Source organism: Passer montanus, unplaced genomic scaffold, assembly GCF_014805655.1.
Source record: "Passer montanus isolate IOZ18808 unplaced genomic scaffold, ASM1480565v1 scaffold162, whole genome shotgun sequence".
Classification (NCBI taxonomy): Eukaryota; Metazoa; Chordata; class Aves; order Passeriformes; family Passeridae; genus Passer; species Passer montanus.
This window is the reverse complement of record NW_024363383.1, coordinates 124,469-144,957: the sequence shown is the minus strand read 5'-3', so window position 1 is coordinate 144,957 and position 20,489 is coordinate 124,469. Positions and strand designations below refer to the sequence as shown.

At 41.3% G+C, this 20,489-nt stretch overlaps 2 protein-coding genes across 8 annotated transcripts in view; both read right to left on the bottom strand.

Annotated features, from left to right (window-relative positions):
• Positions 1 to 718, bottom strand: part of FGD3 (FYVE, RhoGEF and PH domain containing 3) — a 101,675-nt gene extending 100,957 nt beyond the window's left edge. For 4 of the 5 annotated variants that reach the window (XR_005626889.1, XR_005626890.1, XM_039703309.1 and 1 more), the window contains exon 1: positions 408 to 683. Coding sequence is in view for 2 of the 5 variants with exons in the window: in XM_039703309.1 (XP_039559243.1) it covers positions 408 to 543 (136 nt within the window). In the remaining 3 variants the exon portion in view is untranslated. Of the gene's footprint in view, positions 1 to 407 lie in introns of all 5 variants that reach the window. The other variant, XM_039703315.1, reaches the window with a different exon arrangement.
• Positions 719 to 12,328: 11,610 nt separating this feature from the next.
• The window catches only part of BICD2 (BICD cargo adaptor 2), a 52,037-nt gene continuing 43,876 nt past the window's right edge, over positions 12,329 to 20,489 (bottom strand). The window contains exons 7-8 of one of the 3 annotated variants that reach the window (XM_039703301.1): positions 17,551 to 17,716; positions 12,329 to 14,397 (exon numbers count right to left, since the gene is read on the bottom strand). In XM_039703301.1, the coding sequence (XP_039559235.1) occupies positions 14,392 to 14,397; positions 17,551 to 17,716 (172 nt within the window). In that variant the 3' untranslated portion in view covers positions 12,329 to 14,391. Of the gene's footprint in view, positions 17,717 to 20,489 lie in introns of all 3 variants that reach the window. The other 2 variants (XM_039703300.1, XM_039703299.1) reach the window with 2 other exon arrangements.

The following is a 20,489-nucleotide window of genomic DNA, read 5'->3' as shown; positions in this document are numbered from 1 at the left end:
CGGCCGGCGAGGGGAGGGCAGGGAAGGGAGGCGGCGGCGGCGGGGGTCCCGCACACCTGGAGCGGGGCCGGCCAGGGAATCAGCCTCCCCGCCCGCGCCGCAGAGACCCCCGCGGCCCGCCGGAACCACTGCGCCGCCTCGCTCCCGGCCCGGTCGGCCGGCGAGGGGAGGGCAGGGAAGGGAGGCGGCGGCGGCGGGGGTCCCGCACACCTGGAGCGGGGCCGGCCAGGGAATCAGCCTCCCCGCCCGCGCCGCAGAGACCCCCGCGGCCCGCCGGAACCACTGCGCCGCCTCGCTCCCGGCCCGGTTCCCCGCGGCCGCCGCAGCCTCCACCGAGAACTCGGCGGGCCAGAGCGGGGCTCCCTCGAAATCGCGGCGGGGGCGCGGGGGGCTGGGCGTAGCCTTACCCTCCGGCTCCATCTGCTCCCGCCGCCGCGCTCCGGCGCTCCCCGAGCCGCTGCGCGCCGAGCTGGGCCGGGCGGTTACAAAGGCGGCCGCCGGGCGAGGGGGGTGGGTTTCCTCTCCCTCCCACTGCAGCTGCATCGCGCCATGAGGCGCCGCCAGCGGGACGCGGCGCCCCTGAAGGCGGCGGAGGCGGGATGCGCCCCCACCGCGGCCCGACCCAAGCGGCAACGGGACACGCCGGAGGGGCCGCCCCGGCTGCCAGGGGACCAGGTGCTGCGCCCGGCCCGGGGACAGCGGCGGGGAAAGGGCCCACCGCCGGGGCTGGCCCCTCCCTAAGGCCGGGAACGGGGGCCAAGGGGAGGGGAGAAAACACCCTTTCCTGCCCCCTTCCCGCCCGACCCTGGGGAAGCAACGCCGGTCGCTTGCGTGGCCCCTGGGCAGCTCTACGAGGAGCTCCCGCTGAGCCAGACCCGTCCTGGGCTAACCGGGGGCATCCCACTTCCCCCACAAGTGAACCGGTGATGCAGCTGCAGGGAGCAAGGGACCCACAAGCTCTTCATCATTCGCATGCCACAGGGAAGGTGTTCCTTAGGGTCCCTTAGGTGAGAAGGTGGACGAACCCGTGGCGAAGCTCGAAATCACGTCACAAGGAATAGAAAGGGAAACCTAAGGGCTACAGGCTCTGCGCCGGCTGTTGCCCTTGGAGCCAAAAGCTTCTCGGTGCAGCTGCTGGGGGCTGCTGTGGGACACGTGCCGAGGCCCAGGAGAGACCCCGGGCTGTGCATGGCTTTTCTGGCTGACCTGTTCTTCCATGTATGCATCAGAGATCAATTCAGATACGAATTTTGTCTGAGGGGACCAAACCCTGCCAGCCTCTTCCCAGCTCCCAGAACCATTCCAAAAAACAAGAGCTTCTTAAATAGTCAACTGAAGGCCCACCTGACTCAGTACTCTGCCTGGACAGGGAGTAGGATACTGTAGGTAGGAGGGATTGAAGCACAGTTGGAGGGTGATGCTCTCTTTTGTAGGCCTAGTGAAGTGCTCCTTCCACAGAGGTAAAACCCTGCTGCCTCTTCAGGTGAGGCACATTTTTAAAGGAGAGCTTTCTGAGATTTCCCAGCTTCTCATCACAAGGAGTAAATAATACAGAGAAAAACAAAAGTACTTATCAAGCAATCTCTCCCTGAAAGCAAAAGACATGTAAAATGGTCTTCACAAAAGCATTTACCTTCAGGGGAAAAAACAGCAAAACAATAAAATGAAAAGTTATCTGTGTTGGGCTTCCATCTATGTTTTATTACCCAGTAGCTCATCATTGCTCTTTACCTTCCCCCTGAAATATCCAGTGTCGATGCAAGCATTAGTGTGGAAATATACCACTGAGCACTTCAATAGTGTGATGGAATGGAAACACAGTTTTGCAGTTACACTCCCAGAAATAATTTCTGTGGACTACTCGCTCCAGAATAAAAGAAGTAGCTGTTCTAGATCAACTCTATTAATAGGGTCTAGATAATCCAGAGTAAGAAAGCAGATTCAGCAGTGATGAACCAATCTGGATTTTTTGTCACTTTGACTGTTACTTTTCAAATCCTACCTTAAAGCATTAATATTCATACACAAATTTAACACACAACAAATTATTTCAGAAATTTATTACTGTAAAAATGGATACAGCTCTCTTAGATTAGTCCTGTCCTTTAGGACAATGAGGTGGGTCTTCTCTATAGCACTTTCACCAGAACAGAGCCAAGCTCACCAGTCATTGCTGCACAGTCATCAGGTATAATGGAGATGGAGCAGCAGAAACAAACTTACAAATTGTTGGAAATTTCTCAGGTTCTTTGCTCTCATGGAAGCAAGGTCCATGCTATAAAGTGTGAAGCTGAGACAAGCTTTATTTTAAGCATTTAAAGTTGTTAGATATAGCACAAGAACAGCAAATAACCAGCATCCCTTAAAAATGCCTATTTATATCCTGTCCAACTCTTTCCCTACTCTAGCCAGCATTTTGGCTTGGTTTGGTTTCTGAGGTTTTTTTTTTCTAGATAATTGGGCCATTTTTCATTTTAGGCACTCAGTACCTACAGTCTGGGCATCTGTAGCATTTGTTTCTCTGACCAGAATCAGTCAAGTTACTCTGGAGTGAGTTAACAATTTAAGCAAGTTGTAGCCATTGCTTTTGACAAGCAAAATTGTCACAGAGGGCCAGTGTCAATTTCTTTACATCCGGGAAATAAGCCATGTCTGCAACCAAGGTAAGTTGTGTGGTCTCAGAGAGAAGTTTCAGCAGATAAGTAAAGTTTCAGCAGAAAAGAAGGGCTCTGCTTTGAAGCTCTGATAGGGATTGGAAGGAATAAAAGCTAAGAAGAAGGTGGTCTGACACTGCCACAAAAAGAGCAAAACAGAGCAGATTTGGGAAAGCAAAAGAAATTGCTGGGACACCTCCCGTGAATCTGGAGCTTTCTTCCCACCTGAATTAAGAGGCATGCAATCCTTTAAAATTGTGAGGAGCAAAATGTTCCTGGGATCAATTACAGCACAGTTTGTGACTCTTGAGTAACAAGCATGGGATGCCACCTTTCACTGAGTTGTAGGCAGTAGATACATATTCTCTATGAAGTCCTATAGCTCTGTAAAGCCCTTTTATTCTAACCTGTCTCAGTTAGGTTAGAAGAAGTTACCTGAGCTGTTTTCCTTCATGTCTTATGAAGGAAGTCATAATAGAAACAAGTCTATTATGTTGGTAACATGCATGTCAACATTTCTGTCATTTCTGCCATTCACAGTGTTAGCCTCAAAGAAGTTGAAGATTCTCCTAAACAGATTAGAAACTGGTTGGAAACCTCTTGCAGTGAACTGGACATTGCTGAGGACCTGAAGGTCTTTGTTTTATTAAATCTTAGCTGTGAATTCTACTTTGGGTGTAGTAAAATGGGCTTAAAGCTTCTTTAAGCCCAATGCAATGTCATTGAATATGGTCCTTGGGCTAGTTTTAATTGTTTTCAGTCCCTTGGTATCTAATGCACATGTGTAAGGGTAAAGGGCCAATAAATGCAGTGTGAGTGGTCAGCAAAATTCATACAGATATTCTTTTCTTTTCTTCCCCAAAAAAAAACAAACTTGCCTGTCATATTGCATTAAAATTCTGTTACAAGATGAGCTCTCTCAATACAAAGTAAATCATCTTCATGGTAGGCTTTGCAGTTCAATGAGGATTACCACTGCATGTCCAGGAAAGATAGATTTAATGAGGGTAAGAATAACCTCTTCTAGATTTAATAAGACATTAGAGACCAAAAGGCCAAGGCTTTGCAAATACATGGGGTTTTTCTGACATGCTTTTCCTGTAGGAGATGCACATTGTGTTTTGTTCCAGATCACATGATCCTTGGGGTGACCCTCATGTGCTTTTGCACATGACACTCTATGGCCAACACAGAGTTCCTTTGTGCAGAGTCCTTATTTAAAATATTAGAATTTTGATTGGAGTTTCTTCCCTTTCTGAAAAGACTATTTTTCATGTGAAAATTAAGATTTGAAGATTACTGTGACATCTTTTGAGTATTTGTGCAATGTCATTCTCATGAATTTGAGGCTGGGCCTTTGCACTTGCAGATAAAGCAGAATTGCTTTATTAGTCATTTACAACGAGACTAAACCAGAAAATGCAATAAAAACAAATAAATTTTATGGCAGCACTGCAACTTATTCTGTTGCTTTTAAGTTTGGAAAAGTAAAAAAAAAAATGTCAGAAAGAAATGATTGATCAAAGCTAGTTTTCAAGGGAAAATTTATTTAAGCCAAAACTCTGCTGTGATAGGGTTTTAATTTTGTTTTGTTTGGGTTTTTTTTGTTTGGTTTTTTTTTTTGTTTGTTTGTTTTTGTTTTGGTTTTTTTTTATGATATCTTAGGCAAAAACAAGTCTATTCCATATTCACCAACCCCTTTTACCACAGCAGCCAAGAATCTAGAAAAAAAAAACCCACAGAACAATGTACAGAAATAAGGCACTGCAGGTAAAAGTAAAGCAGCCCTCCATTTGGGATGCAGGTCCTGTGGCAGCCTTTAAACTCTGGCATGACATTTTATAGCAGAGTATAGTTTTAGAATAGTATTTTAGCTGCACATCATGAAGTAGTTGAACATAAATATTTACTGGGGCTTGAATGTTAATTTTTCTTAGCAATGAGGCATTTCCAGTCCTGGACTTTCTAATATCACTAGTATTATTTAAACACCAACTTAACAGTTTGGGTTGTTTTTTGGTTTTTTTTTTTCATTTAAATTGATTCAGATCTTTCCAAGGTAATACACCTCAGAGCTGTTATCTGGGGTCTCTGAAAGCAGAATTAGGTTCATACAACAGGTAATGAATGATCTGTGCACCAGCTGTTTTTGAAGCCCGATTTCACAACTGAAAATGTTTTCTATGTCCAAGGAGGGCACAAGAGCCATTCTTCACCCTTTAAATGCTGGTTTGGGGAAAACAGTAATCCCGTGGCCATTGTTTGACAAAAAAGAACCAATGAGCTACAATACAAGGGTGTGGATTCATTCACTTCTGTCTCTGGGGTATAAAATGAGGGTGGATCATTAGGGGACTCGTAATATGTTGACCAGAAAGGTTACACTTGATGTGTGACTGTCCATCCTCACCAGAGAGGATGATGAGGATGAGGAGGTGTTGCTGACCACTAGCTAACAGCCAACATATGACAGACACCAGAATCCTCACCTGTTCAGTCAGTGTCTCTCAATTGGCTGTTACCAGAATACCAGGGCTGAACTCATGACAGAGCATAATAGTGTTATAGAAACCTCTGTGTATAGATTAGGTTCTGTTTACTGTGGGTTTGCATTTATATTTTGGATTACTTGAAGTTGTAGACTTGTCAGATGTGCATATTAATTTGCAGCAGTGGGGGTGAACTCAGTGACCCAGAAGACCCTTTCAGGTCCATGTTCATAATTTCTTCTTGTATCACATTATAAAGTAAATGAGGAGCTATAGCTTGTCACCATTCAACTAAACACTTTAAAATAACACTGACTTTTGCATTAGCTTCAAAAACAAGGTGTGTTTTAAGAATTGAATCATGCATCAAGGGTGATGTGTTTTGCAATCAATGACTTTCAGGAACAAAAATCTCATTATTCAAAAGGAAAAAGAGGTACCTAAGTGCTTTTAACAAAGAGCAGAATTAGAATTAAGCCCTTTCAGAAATTAAATAATCTAAAAGGCATTGCAGATTTTACTCAAGATTTTCAGTACCCTGAAATCAACCAAACTGAGATTCTGTCAGATTGCTGCTTTGATTAGAAAGGTACTAAAACTGGAATCTCTGTCAAACAGGAGAGGGAAATAGTGTTTTTTCCTGGGCACCACTAGATTAGAAATTTACTCCAGAAATGTTGATTTCTAATACATGCCACAATGGTCTGGCAGACATAAGGTATAGCTTTTAAACAGAAAGAGGGAATTACAGCACTTGATTTTTGTCACCCTAGTCACTGCTAATCTGGGTTCAGAAACAAACACTGACTCATTTTGAATTCCGATAAAAGAGTTCTCATCTCGGTTTTTTTTGTTACTCTACATACATTTCATCAATTATGGAATTACTTCATTACTGAAGGGTAATCCAGCAAATTAGTTGAAGCCAAAATATTTAGTAAAACTTAACTCTGAAAAAAAACCAAAGCAAAACGGTTAGTACAATATTTCTGTAATCTATTATTAAATTATCCAGAAATAAATGTATACTTTTTGAAAACAGATCCTCTATGACTCTTCATGAAACTACTCAAAGGTTCTCATAATGTTTCACACCATCACCCATTGCTGTACTCACTGACCTGGCTGGTCTATGTGTTAACAGGATCTTGGTGATTGTAATAGTGTCATGAGCTATTCCTGCAGCCCTTGGAGCAGCCCAGGGTGATCACCACAGTCCTGCCTAGCCTGGGCTGGGCTTAACAGTCATAAAACAGAGGCAGAGGAAAGGTCTACATACAGCTTTTGCCCTGCAATGACATGTCTCTTTTCTGTCACATGGGAGATATCATGTCACATCTGTACCCAGGAAAGCAAGTAAATAAACCTAATTTATTAAAGCAGTCAGTTTGCATCTCCTGTCTTCAAGGAGTCAGTGGGCCAACCCTCACACAGGATGTATTGGGTATGATGGATCAGCACAAACACCTCAGGTGACTTTTTAAAAAAAGTTTTTAAAATCACACTCATAAAATTATTTGGGTTTGAAGTAATCTTAAAGATCATCTAATTCCAACTCCCATGTATATATATACATATATATATCATTTATGTACAATTATATAAAGCCTGAACTTCCTTGAAAGTCACAATCTGTGAGTGGCTTTTTAGCCAAAGCACTTTTATTTCTAATATTTATCTCCCAAAATATATACTAGATTTTTTCTAGATATTTATCTCCTGAAATATATACTTGATTTAGTTTTTACCTTGTGTAGACATTTTGGATATACTTAATAGACAGGAGATGTTAGACTGCTTGTCTTCATACTTAAATTTTGTTAGATGTCACTATGATGAGCAAAGGCAGGCTTTAAGTAGTGTGGTCTTCACTAGCAATCCATTTGTGAAGCTTAAATACCTTTCCACCAGCAGCAACTGTTCCACCACATGACTTCACTCACAAGTCAAAAAAAACAATTGGTGATGAACTGAAGGTCCAAGAGTGGAGTTTCTGGTGGAGTTCCTTCAAATCTCTGAGAGAAATTAAATATTTTCAGGAGTGCTATTAGCCTTTAATTGTTGATTAAATAATAGAATTATTTACTACTTTTTATGTAGCAGGTTGATCTCCTAGTGAGAAATTACACCAATTTTTGCAGCTATGCCACTGGGACTTATTATTGCAGTTTCCACATCAGCTCTTGGCAGCAAAACTGCCTAAACTAATGAAACTAGGCATGTATGTGGCATGTACGTGGCCATGTTATCTATTACATAATGAGACTTTTGATTGATGTCAGTAATTTTAGCTTTGTTCCTCTCTGTGCAATAGGATGATGTCTGTTGCAGGACTCCCAGCATTGCCTGCCTGGTTTCCTACCTTTCACAAAGCCCCCACTGCAAGCTGGCAATGCCAGTGAGTGATGAGCTGAGAATATGCATAAGTGCTCACTTATAGGTAGCCACATCTCCCAGCCTGGCCACTGGCTGCTGGACTCAGCTGGGATCAAACCTTGGCCACACTGATTGAAGCAATGCTCTTAGACTTGGGGTTATGGATGGGCAAAGGGGAAGGTGCAGACCAAACTCTTGGTTGACAACCACTCTGTCAAACCTGTGACCTAGCACACAGCTGAAGACAGCTTTTGCTGCCCCAACCCATTCCTGGCTAGGCACTGAAATTAACAAGCAGGGCAAGTTCTATGCACAACAGATCCTGCACAAGCCCAGAATAGTTTATGTGAAACACGGACAAATGGTGAATACTCTGTAAGTGAACTGGGTCACCAGAGCAATCAAAAAAAAAAACCACAAAAAACCAACTTCTTCACAATTGTGGTTCCATTTATTGTCTGTCATGTGACGCAGCACTGGTATCCATCCATAAAGCTTCATACTCCTCAGCTGCCAAGCTGAAAGAGCAAGCAATATATCCAAGGTGAGCTGTACAAAACCATGGCAAACCTGAACAAAAGGGAGAAAGGCAGGGGTGAAGGGGAGAATTCTTGAGACAAAAGGCAAATCTCTTAGTGTAGAATTGTGACCAGCTTTGATCTGCTCTCAGCTCCCATTTCCCTTGAAGCAGCAGAAGGTCCTGTGAGTTGGTGAGTCCTGCTGGCTGGTGCTGCCTGGCCCTGCCTGGCTCTCTCCAGACCTGTCTGGCTCTGTCTGGCCCTGTTTGGTTCTGTCAGGCCCTGTCCGGCTCTCTGCATCTCTCTCTGGCCCTGTCTGGCACTGCCATCTCGTGTTCTTTGTCAGAACTGCTCCCTGATTCCACACAGTTGCCAATAATTATATTTTGCATGTTCAGGCATAAGGGCCACATCCCTTTTATGTTTCTTACTATTTTTCTCCTCCCTTCATGTAGATCACAGTCAATGTTATTTCTCCTCCCTTTTCTCCTCCCTTCATGTAGATCACAGTCAATGTTATTTCTCCAAGCTGACTTCCAAAGGGAGTTGCTCTGGACATTCAGCAACTGGGTAATTATGTGTACTGGTGAGAGCTGGTAGCTGGGAATTCTATCCCTATGGAGAAAAAACAAAACCACAAGGAACTTACTTTTACAAACTGAATCTCATTTTTGAGACCTGTTACTAAACAACCTCTTGATTACCAGCTAAAAAGAATTAATGCTTTTCCCACCTTAATAAGGCAGGGTAATTTTACTCCTTAGAGCCAGGTAAGATCACATGATAAAACCTCCCTCCAACACTGTGCATGGCACGTCAGCACTCTGCTCTCTGACGGAGACATCTGGCTGCTAAACACGAGATAAGTTTCTGCTCCAGCTCCAGGGCTCTGATACAGGTTCAATAAAGGTTTGTTGTTCATCTGGAAACAGCAGGAAGCTGATGTTTCACTGCTGGATCAAATATTTCATTCTTTATCCCTTGATAAAGCTTTGAGCTGTATTAATTTGAATTCCAGAGTAGAAGCCACAGAGGAAAAAAAAGCTAAGCAACATTTGAGATTGGTAGAAGCTGCCTGAATGTTTAGTCAATATAATTAGAAATAACTGTCATAGGTAGTAGCAGTCTCACCACCAGAAATTAAGGGGGAAATGTTTGTTATTACAGAACTGCCAAATTGAGTGTTTTCGCTAAATTTGAGTTAGCATGCATCTGAATGCTGAGCCAATGTTGAACTGAAAATTTCTGCGTAAAAAATAGCAAGTAAGGTTTTGTGGAAAAGATATAAAAGAAACTATGTCAAGCAATATGAAGCAGCATATAGTTAAATGAATTGTTTCTTATTCTCTCCTTAAAAATAGAGAATTGTAATTCCTCAAATAGATTACTGTTTGAAAAGCAGATATGATCAGTTAAAAAAAATTTAATGGTGTTATTGAGAATGGATTGTGTTATTACTAGTGAGAATTGATTTTTAGAAGTTTCACTTTTTTAACATTTCTTCTTCCTTCTACGATTGTTTTAAAACCATATACTAAATCATCAGTATGGAAGTTTGCATGTATGGAATCTGCCTGTTAAGCCTGCTATAGTATTTTAGCCTAGGACATTCAGAGCCCAAATGTCCACCTGCTGATATTTCTTTTAAAAGTAACATCAGAGGTGCTTCAAATACATAAAATTGTTCAAAATTCTTGCAACGTAAAGATAGTCACACAGGTACATATTTGGCTACACACAGTGTACTTCTAACATGACACTTGATTCCATCAAAAGCTACAGTATTTGGGGGTTCTACCCTGAAAGTAATTTTCAGCTTAGTTAAATTCTTATTCTTATGAGGCTGATGGGAGGTCTGGACATGCACTAACTCACTTCAGTCTGCCTTAAATTCACCTCATTTACACCTAGATAACTCAAGCTTTGCTCATGTACGTAACTTTCAACTGCAAGTAATACATTACATACATTGTGCTAATTAGATATTAGGATAGATTTGGTCTAAATTTTGAAATTTTTCTCAGGTTTTCTCCAACACAGTCACAAAACTCAGCTTTCATTACACTGTTCCCAATCAGTGTATTACCTTTGCTTCAGAAGTACTCTAAAATCTAGAACCAGATCCAGCTTGTTAGTTGGCTTTCCTGGGGTTTTTGAGTTTTTTAAACAGTTGCTGGACCTAGGGCATTTTACAACACTTTCACTTGATAACTATCAAATCTGATGGCTTAGTTCAGGAGCAGCACGTCCCAAAGTGATAGGGCTGGGTAAGGTAAGGGGCAGATCAGCTCTCAGGTTACCTCTGAGATATCAGTAAGGATAAGGAAAAACATCCCCTCCTCAGCTGTGATTACTTCCTTCTTAGGGAAATTTGCACTTGCACTGGGAAGCAGTAGCCTCCCCTCCTTTCCTGGGAAAAAACACATGAAGCTATCTTTTGAGTGGTTTGAGTATGAGTGATTTTCCCAACATTGACTAATGAATGTTTGCTTGAAATTTTTATAGATAAACACTCAAAATAACACTCAAAAATAATAACACACTCAGAATAATCACATTAACTAGCACTTTGCTTAGTTATGAGTTCCCAGAGGTGATCTTTATTGTTTTAATTGTTTCTTCAAAGTTCTTGGATGCAAAAACACCTTTTCCTGATCCTGTAGGTCCATCTACTACATCAGCCTTCAAAAAAACACAAGAATGTGAATATATGTTTTAAACTCTAACTACTGTAATTATTTGTCCAGCTGAATTTTCCCATGTTATCTAATGGGATCTCCAAAAAGCACCTCAGTCTTAATTTTCATTACCTTCATCCCACAAAACCAGGTACCTGGGAACTTCCAGGTTTCTAATCTTTAGGCATCTCGGTACATCCAAAAAATCTGTCCTGGTCCTCTTTTGGGAAGCAAGCAACTTGTTTTCAAGCCTCACTTACAAGAAACAAAGGCTCACTGCTGGATTACTGACTCCACAGGAAGCAAGAGTGTGACATTTGATGGCACATTCCTCTCTCAGAGGCAACTCCAGCCACATCTGCAGTTGGAATACTGAACCCACCCTCCACCTCTGCAGAGGTAACATCTCCCCCAGGGCTGAGGGAAGGGATTTTTCTACACAGAAAAGAGTAAAATAAACGAATGTTTTCATTAATAGCCATTCACTAGACAACCTTTTAATAGAAATACTATCCTTTGACAGTTTTCTCATTTTCTTTCTTACTAAAACATTCTTGAATCCTGTTTTACTGTTTCACAGGTCTGCTCACACATGCATGGAGATGGATTTACATATTTCTTCTGCAGGTCATCCTACAGGTAAAGCTCCTGTTATAGAAAATGCAGACCTCTACAATCAGGGCAAGTGTCCCAGCACACATGCTCTGCTACTTCACCACATACCTCTGGAGCAAGTGTTTTCAATGCCCAAGGAACAACTGGCATCTTGCGCTCCAGCTATAAATTATGTTGATGAGCTGGTACCATGCAGCTGACTGCTACCAGGTACAGAAACAATCAGTAGAATGGTTCTGAGAATCCTACCTGGGGCACAAGAGTTGTTGAACTAGAGTATTGAATGTTTCTAGGGGACACCATGAAGTCACTGCTCCAGGAATATCTTTGTATTGATGGGGCCAACCGCAGCCCTGCCCTCAGTTTTGGCATTCTCTTTCAGGGGCTTTTCGTGAGTTTGTTTGCTAATGCTACTTGACAAACAGCAACTTAATGGATTTTCACAGAATCCCTTACTGGTTGGAAGGAACTTTAAAGACCATCTTGTTCCTCCTCCCCCACCGTCACTGCCATGAGCAGGGACATCTCCTACTAGACCATGGTGCTCAGGGAACATTGCCAAGCCAGGAAATACCTCCAGGGAAGTGTTCAGGGCCAAGCTGGATGGGGCCCTAACAGTACATGAGTATTTTGGAGAGTAGATGAGAAATTAAGATGCAATTTCAGGATGAACTGTCAACACTGACACCATAGCCTTAGTCCTACCCTTACTTTCCCTGTACCAGTACAAGTGTTTGCAAGGCTGTTCAGTGACACACATTAAACCAGTTGGATCCAGGCCAAAACTAATCCATGAAGATGTCACGGAATAGGAGAGGATGGTGCTTCCTGAATGTGAGCACAAATAATTAATTTTCTAGTTCTGCAGAAAGCTTCATGTGACGTATTCAGTTTCTTTCAGATAAAAATTAGTATTTATTTGGCCCCCAGATGAAAATCCCCTCAGCTAACTACTTAAACCAGTATCTTCTTAAACCACAAAACCAACACGCAGAACACGCAATTCCTTTTGACTTTTATTGCTCCTGCCAATGTGACACCTTTACGCAGGCACATTGCTTTCCTAGATTAAAAACTATTTTATTAATCTGGAAGCAGTGTCTTGACCTTCACCCCTCCTCCTAAGGTTATCCAATTAACATAGTTATCGTTTTAAGAAGCTTAATTTTTTTGTTTTTCAGATCTGTGTAAAGGTTACTTGGCAAGAATACATGCACAGGACGTTAAATGGAGACCAACCCACCACTAAAAGGTAATGCACATAGAACATAATACAGTACTTCGACATCATTTCAAATAAATACCCACATACAAATGTAGTAATTTTAAATGCAACAATATTTCTTATGAATCAATAGTGTAACAGAAGATGGAAATAAGTCCCAACATCTAGGAATAATAATGCTTTTTCCAGCAAACAGAAATATTATCTGCACTGTCAATATTAATTAAATTTGTACTTTTTTTGAGAAGTGGGAGGGCTCCCCTCCAGCAAGTACCAATTTAATCATCCACATAAGGCTCATGAAGCCATTGAGAACCTGGCATGGCTTGTTGATGAGCTTCTCTCTTTCTGTTTGCTGAAATCACAATTAGATACAACATGCAAAGGAGATCCCAATGTGCTGTGGTTCACATCTGCACACAGCGCCGTGGCTCCTGCCCCCACCACCGCCCACAGTCAGCGACATTGCCGACGCATTCCCGGACTGATACCATAAATGTGGTCATACGCTGCTCATCTGTTTAAGATGATTCCATCTGGCTCCCAAAATGTAGTCATGTTTGTTCAGGTTTGTGGTTTTGATTTTTTCCCCTCTATACCCTCGAATTTGCATGATGAAATATCATTGAGTAACAGAATTTTTTACAATTCCTTGAATATATAAACTCTATAGTAAACCTACCATTAAAAGTGTGCGAAATGGGAGTTCACTTTGCACTTATTGCTCCACATCTTTAACAAATTCCAAACCAGCCATTCCACTCCTCCTAAGTGACACGACTTACCCTACACTACTCTAAGAGTCTCCTTTCAAATTATCAAAGGCACTACTGGCAATAATGAGTGACAGAAAGGCGCTGACAGATAACACCCTATCACTGACCACTTTACAATTTTTCTTCCTAAATGTACCATAATTTGGCACAATAAAATGAAAAAGTAACAAAACAATTCCAATTTGGAATTTAACTGGTATAGTTGTATAAAATTCTGTTAATCGATAATACTTCAACTTCCTAAAACCCAGGAATTCTGGAATTTTTATGTAATACTACTTATTTAATATTTTTCAAGTGCCTATTACTGTTTTAACCAGAGCAAAGTCAAGTTTTCTTCTTGTTACTTTGAACTATTCCTAAGAATAATAATACAATATGAAAAAAACCCCAGAATTGGAATACCCTGGATTTCTTAATGAACATGGCAGTTAAAAAAATCAGTAATTTAAACATATAAAGCATAATATTTTAATAAAAAAAAAGATGCTGAAGCACAGCACATAGTTTAGCAGAGCTCCTGCTTTTTGTTGAAACTTTTTTCTAATCACAATCTAGAGCCCCCCCAAAATCTCTGCCACATGCTGATATATAATTCGTAAGTCACAAGTTTCAAACTGGAGAGAGACTATGAGCACAAACCACTGCATTTATATAAACTCTTCTACATAAGGAATTAAAGAAACTAAAGAAAAACATCAAAAGTGCACAGGTTTAACAATCAGGTAAAAAATGAGCATCTGCAATGAAGTAAATTCCCCCATTCAACATTTCCAGGAGAGCACAGACTAATATGGTGAGGATTACATTTGAAGTAGGTTTCTTCAGCACTTGTAAGGTTTCTTACTGCAGCAGCACTTATAGGTAAAGCTTGTTTGTTTTTTATAGCTTCAGGCAGAAAGGGAAGGTTTCAGGTAGTATATAGGAAAAGGTGTTTTCAAAAGTTAGGATCAGGTCAGTGGTTTCCATTCTGTGTGCAATGGGCCACCACTTTGAACCAAAGTGAGGAGGGCTAAGAAATGCTGTTGCACTGTTGGAAAGGCCTTCTCCAGGGACTACTCTACAGCTGAAAAATGGAAAAATAAAATAGTATTAGGAAAAACAGTGTTTATTTCTCAATCAACTGAAAACTTAACCCCATCCATGTGCTGCACAGGCAGGTTAGTCTGTTAGCTGGCTGGGGGAACAGCAGCCACTCCAGCTTGCAGATGCCTTCCCAGTGGGTGAACAAGGCTTTGTGGGTTCAGCCTGGAAGCAACAGCTTTGCAGAAAGAAGGATTCTTACAAGTACTGAATACAGCTTTGCTATTCAAGCATAAGTTAAAAGCAGTGAGTGTGCAAGAAATGTTTTCAGTGAAACTTTAGATTCTCCAGAAACATACAGGTCAGAGTATCATGCAGGCCTATGCAAGAGAATCATTCAGAAGAGCCTGCTTGCAGAGGTAGGTGATGGCTTAAGGAATTTTCCATGCTTTACCCCAACCCATTGAGACTGATATGAAAGACTTACAGCAAATTAACATCTCAAGAAATTGTTAATCAAGAGTTAAAAGACTCAGTCTTAAATATTACCTAAAAGTAAAAACGGCAGGATCAAGTCACTTTACACCATTCCTCAGTTCTTTTTCTGACAGGATAAACCATAATGGTGATAGACTCAAACAGTAGTCAGGCTGGCTGTTAAGTGTTTTAAAATATTTGCAGAAATGACTGAAGATGGAAATGATCACTAAGGCTGTTGGGCTAATAGCAAAAATTGCTCACACTTGGAACTGAACGGAGCCAAGCCTGAAAGCAACAGTCACTGTCTGGTAACACTGGAATTGTAAAAGAAAATTCCAACTAATTAAAAAAAACCCCTACCAATGCATTAAATTAGTTTCTCCAGTTTAGCTTTTTGCCATCAGCATTCTGCAAAAGTACTGTCACTAGGGACATGGAAGCAGTGAAAACTGTGTTAAAGCTCCCTACTATGGTGGAAGCAGAATTGTTACTGAGTCTATTAGAGCAGAGAAAGTTAGCACTCAAAAGCCTGCTTTCACCATGTATTTTTAAATTATACTTAATGTAGGAATGAGAAGAATAAAGGCCTTTTGGAAGATTGTGCAGCAAAGAGAAAAGCAGGACTGAAAATTATAAAATATATCTCTTCTAAAATATCAAGCCTGCTATTTAGCAATATTAAAGCTCAAATTCAGGAGAATTCAGTATTTTATAAAAGAAGTAGTAAGACACACAGGACCTAGTTTCTAAAACCAGAACTGAAATTTGTTTAAACCCCAAGCAGTCATGTTTTAGAAATGTATTAGAATTTAATCACTTGACGTTTTTTGATTACTCTCAAGATCAAGAAATGAAATTCTGGCTCTGGGCTGTAGCACTTCCATAGCTCCCAGCTTTGCAGCAAAGCTCCATTTGTTTAAAATCTCACTGTAGTAATTTAGACCTCCCACCAACATGGCTAAAAATATCTGGGAAGCCAAAATTTCTCGTGGTTTCCCCTCAGTGGGAAAACCAGCCATGCTCTTATTAGCTTCTGTTAGCACTGGGATATCTCCTGCATGCACATAGGCAGCGCACGAATCAAGCTGGGAGCACCTACAGGGACAGGCAGGGGAGCACAACCGCAGCACAGTGTTAGAATGGTTTTGAGAACCATGCTATCGAGCACTCGCCGGCACAGGCTTGCATTTCTTTTAGTAACATTACAGGCATACAAAAGTATTTGAAAGAGTAACAAATGAACAGGGCTTTACATTAAAATAAAGTCTGAGGCTAGGCACTTCAAACTCCAGGTTAAACAAAGAACTGCGCCTTTCTGTGCTCCACAAATTTTCCACAATTTTAGAAGCAACATTTTCAATCTTTTTCTCTTATGTAGGCACCAATTAGAAAGTACACTTCTATACTGTCAAACTTATTGTAATTAAGTGGGTAGAAAGGCCCCTTAAAAGTTCAATATCAGACAAATGTTTATTCGTTTTTAAAGATTAGTATGTGCACTAAGCTACTTCATAAATCATTATTAGCAGGATGATCTGGATCAATTTTCTGTGCCTCTAATGTAGAGCCCTGTGAAACACATGGCTTGCATATGGAATGTAGTATCTTCTGTGTACTTAAAAAAATGATCAGAGCTCTGAAATGCTACCTATTTAGGTTAATACTGAGAGCTGAGAAAAACTGTTTGTGGCCAACAATGCTAGACCATAGTCACATTAATTCTACACATATATATTTTGTGGCTACTGTCCTGTAAAGGATATCTCAGATGGGTTCTTTTCAAAGTGTTATGCTTGCAAGGAGCAACATAAGACCACACAGAACCTTTCAGGACATAACTTCTTAGGGTGCAACTGTCTACCAGGTTGAATCCCAATTCTTAACATTTTAAATTTTTTATCAGATGGAGTAAATATTGCATATTTTTAAAATAAATGTGCAAGTTCCTTCTGATTATCCCTCTGAAGAGAGGGACGCAGAGTGTAAATAATGTATCAGGTTTTGTTTTAGCTTTTATAGCCTATAAAAGCTTTAGGACTTTGGTTAGTGGTGATACAACAGCAAGTATTTAACATCCACTACAACAGGCAAATTAAGTTTGACTCCAGTTTCCAAATGCTCTGAATTCCGGAGACATAGCTCTAATTTTAACCTTTGTTTTTCACCACTTAAGCCACAGTAACAAAGAAGGTTTTCCATTTATTTCTGCCTATGAAAGCATTTATTGAAGTATGCTGCAATCCTGGAAAAAGGATCACATATGTGCTATACAAACTACAGTAAGTAACACCAGATACATACTCTATCAGGCGTACTCTTAACACTTACCATAAACAGCAAAACCCAGACATGTTAATTGTGGAAAAAGCTAACTGGTTTCCACTATTAACTTGTTAACAGTATCCCCATACTTATGCATTAGTTACAGTTAGGACCACTGTAATACATCTGTATTACCTGGTTCAAGAACATACTAGTACGAGTCAACTCATTGTGACGTTAGATAGTGGGGATTTATGCTGACAGTTACAGCATAAAATAAGATGCAGAATACGGTTTTTGTAGACATATCTTCCTAGTCACAACAGATTTTGTATTTCTCACTACAAAACACCTGGTTGTTCAGGACAGATCCTTCAGACCTGTCTCCACAGGACCGAATGGGACTTACGCTGGGGTTACTGCCCTTGGCTTTGGAGGCAGACTTTGTGCGCACCCTTTTGGACTGCTCGTGGTCCAGTTCCAAATGTTCCAGGCGCTGGGTCAAGGCCAGTTTCTGTTGGATAGCCATCCGAAGCAAGGAGTTCAGAGTCTTCTTCTCATCCTCGGCTGCTGCAAGTTGCCGCTGCATTTCATCCAGCTGTGTGACATATTCATCACATCTGCAATGAAATACATCAATCTTTAGCAATCCTGGTTCCATTACGAACACCCTTCAATATAGGCTCTTGTGTCCACCCTATACAGCAGTGATAGTTTTGCAGCTGCTTATATACATGCTCTTTAACAGGAACTTCAACTAAACTTGTAGAAAACCGCAACTACTTCTCACTGGGGTTCTTAGAATCCCACACTCAGCACTTCATGTTTGTGCCTTTCAAGATGGTGTATAATTAACAGTCTGGAAAGAGAAAGTGTAACTGTACTCATGTGTGAATGTCAGTGAGATGTCCTTCCATAGCAAGTAGACCCCATGCAGTTATACTACTTTTGTCTGTGTTTACAGAGTGGTTCTAAGCTTCAGGCTGGAAAGGGTCTGAGGCCAGCAACAGGAGCCTTGTGAAATGGCCACCTGAACTGTGCTGTTTGTTACTTTACACAAAGTCCAAGTAACAAATCTTCAGTGGTGACTGAACAGCACTATTAAAACCAAGCATCCTTCAGAATTCTACTTTAACTTAACTCCGATTATGCTATAAGTAGTAGCTGTCTTCTCAATAGCAAGTGGTCTTTATTTAATTGTTCTCAGCATGAAAATAAATTTTAAAACAATTAAAGGAAGTGTCTTAGTGGGAAGGCTGTGGTAAAGCTATACGAATGCCTCAAGCTGTTCCATTTATAGTCATTGTCACTGAGTCTGTAAGCTGCTTAACTTAAAAAATTGAAGTCTACATGTAGGTGCATATAGAGACAACATTTATGCATATGGATAGAGAAGTAAATATTGATAGGTACCAGCCGGAATTTACCATCTGCAAAATACAACTTTGTCATAAAAGCAGAAATATCAGCAGAGAAGTTCCTTTCAATTTTGAAATGGAGAAGCCCCTGACTTAAAGGGACACTTACCATTAGGTAATATAAAGCAGACTGGAAAAAACCTACTACAAAACAAAACCGCATTGATATGCAGATTCATTAGCTGTGCTTATCCTATCAAGCCTCCAATTCTAGTCTCCCTGATTTTAAACAGCAGGATTAGGCCTATATTCCTAATTATATTTGCTTGGGAATAGAAATAGGAAAAAGAAAATCCAGATTTTTATTTTTAAATACAGAGATGTTAAACAGTAACTCAGTAATATAAATATAAAACTCCATGAACTATAACGCCACTGCAGCTTTACAGACCAGGAAGTTTGGGTGAGATTGAGGCCTCTACATGCACAGGAATCTGTCCCCTCGCATCTCTGGGCATCCTGCTCTGGAGTTCCTCACAACCTCTCTCACGCTGTGTAGCCCAGGAGAAACCAGTATGTGAGGAGTCTTTCTTTAAAAAAAACAAACTCAGGAAGCTTAAAAATTGTTGGAACACCAACACCTGCCCTTCTCAGTGTGGTCAGATGGACCTACACCAACTGCTACACTCCAGGGAGTGGAAGCCAGACTCTGGGCCAGATCTTGTCCCATTGACAGCTCTAGAGATGAAGTGAAATTGAAACAGCCCTGGGAAGTCTGAAAAGACTAAAATAATCCTGAAAGCATAAGAGTCCTCCCCTCTGAGGGAAGGTGTCACCAGCTCCAGAAGGAGGGCGTGGTCACAAAATTAAGCTGCCAGCATCCTAGTGACCCTGTGCCCTGCTGCTCCACAGTGTCAGAGAGGTGTTTTCTTCCCCTGGGGGTGGGAGCAAGACACAGGCTAAAGATTTCTGGGAGGTCAGAGAGGCTGTGGGGTTTCGCCCTAGCTTTCAAACACACTCATGACATCCGAGGTGAAAAGCAAGGTCTGGTTATATTAGAAGTGACCTTTCTGCTTTCTTTTCTATGCACACCTCAAACCTGATTCCTTCCAAGCTCCACTACTGCAAACCAGAATAACATTACCAATTCCTTGAGAAATGAAATATGATTGCTACAGCAAAATATGATCTCGCACTGGAGTGACCTGTCTCTGTTCCCCTTGTTCATGCTCAGTATTATAGTCCCAAAAGATTTGGGACACGTAAAAAATATGCGGAGGTTCCTGCCCCGCCCTCTTCCAGCTTCTTTCTTGTGAATCAAAACATATCCAGGTTTTTGTACAGAACACGAAGTTAATGTAGCCCCAAAACTTGCAGCTCAGTGAAACAGCATCAAGATTGCTGCTGTCTAGATTTGTCATGCAGCAGAGAAGTGTTAATCCTGGCAAGCTAAAGCAAGGGGGGCAGATCTCTTCACACCATCCCATTTGGAACAAAAAGAGATAAGGAAAGAAAACCAAACCACTGCAGTAAAGCAGAGCAGGGATCTCCCACACCATCTTACTTATAATCTGGTATCACTCCTGCCTCTTGACCAAGTACAGCCAGTTGTGCCGAAGCCAATGTCTGACTGGTCTTTCTGGGCCTGGCATCTAGCCTAGAAAGCAGTGAAGTCTTTCCCATGTGAGCCAAACTGTAATTAAAGCCAGGATTTTGACTCCAAAAGATTATTGTAGCTTCTTGTTAGCACAGAAGTCTACAAGATCAACTTATTCTCCTAGAAATTACAAGGTATTCCCTATTTCAAATACCTAAACTGGTTGTTTGGTTTTTTTGTTTTCCACAGAACTCTATTCAGGGAGTTTCTCCTTTCTTCTCCACAAAAAGGGAAGTGTTGCCAGCAGCATATGTGCAGCTGCAGTTTGTAACTGTACCTGAGCGACTGTTTTCTCCTATAGAAGAGATGACTGGGGAAAAGCAGGAGTGTTAACTACTCTGCCTACACACCATCCTGCACCCTGAACCTATCCTGATT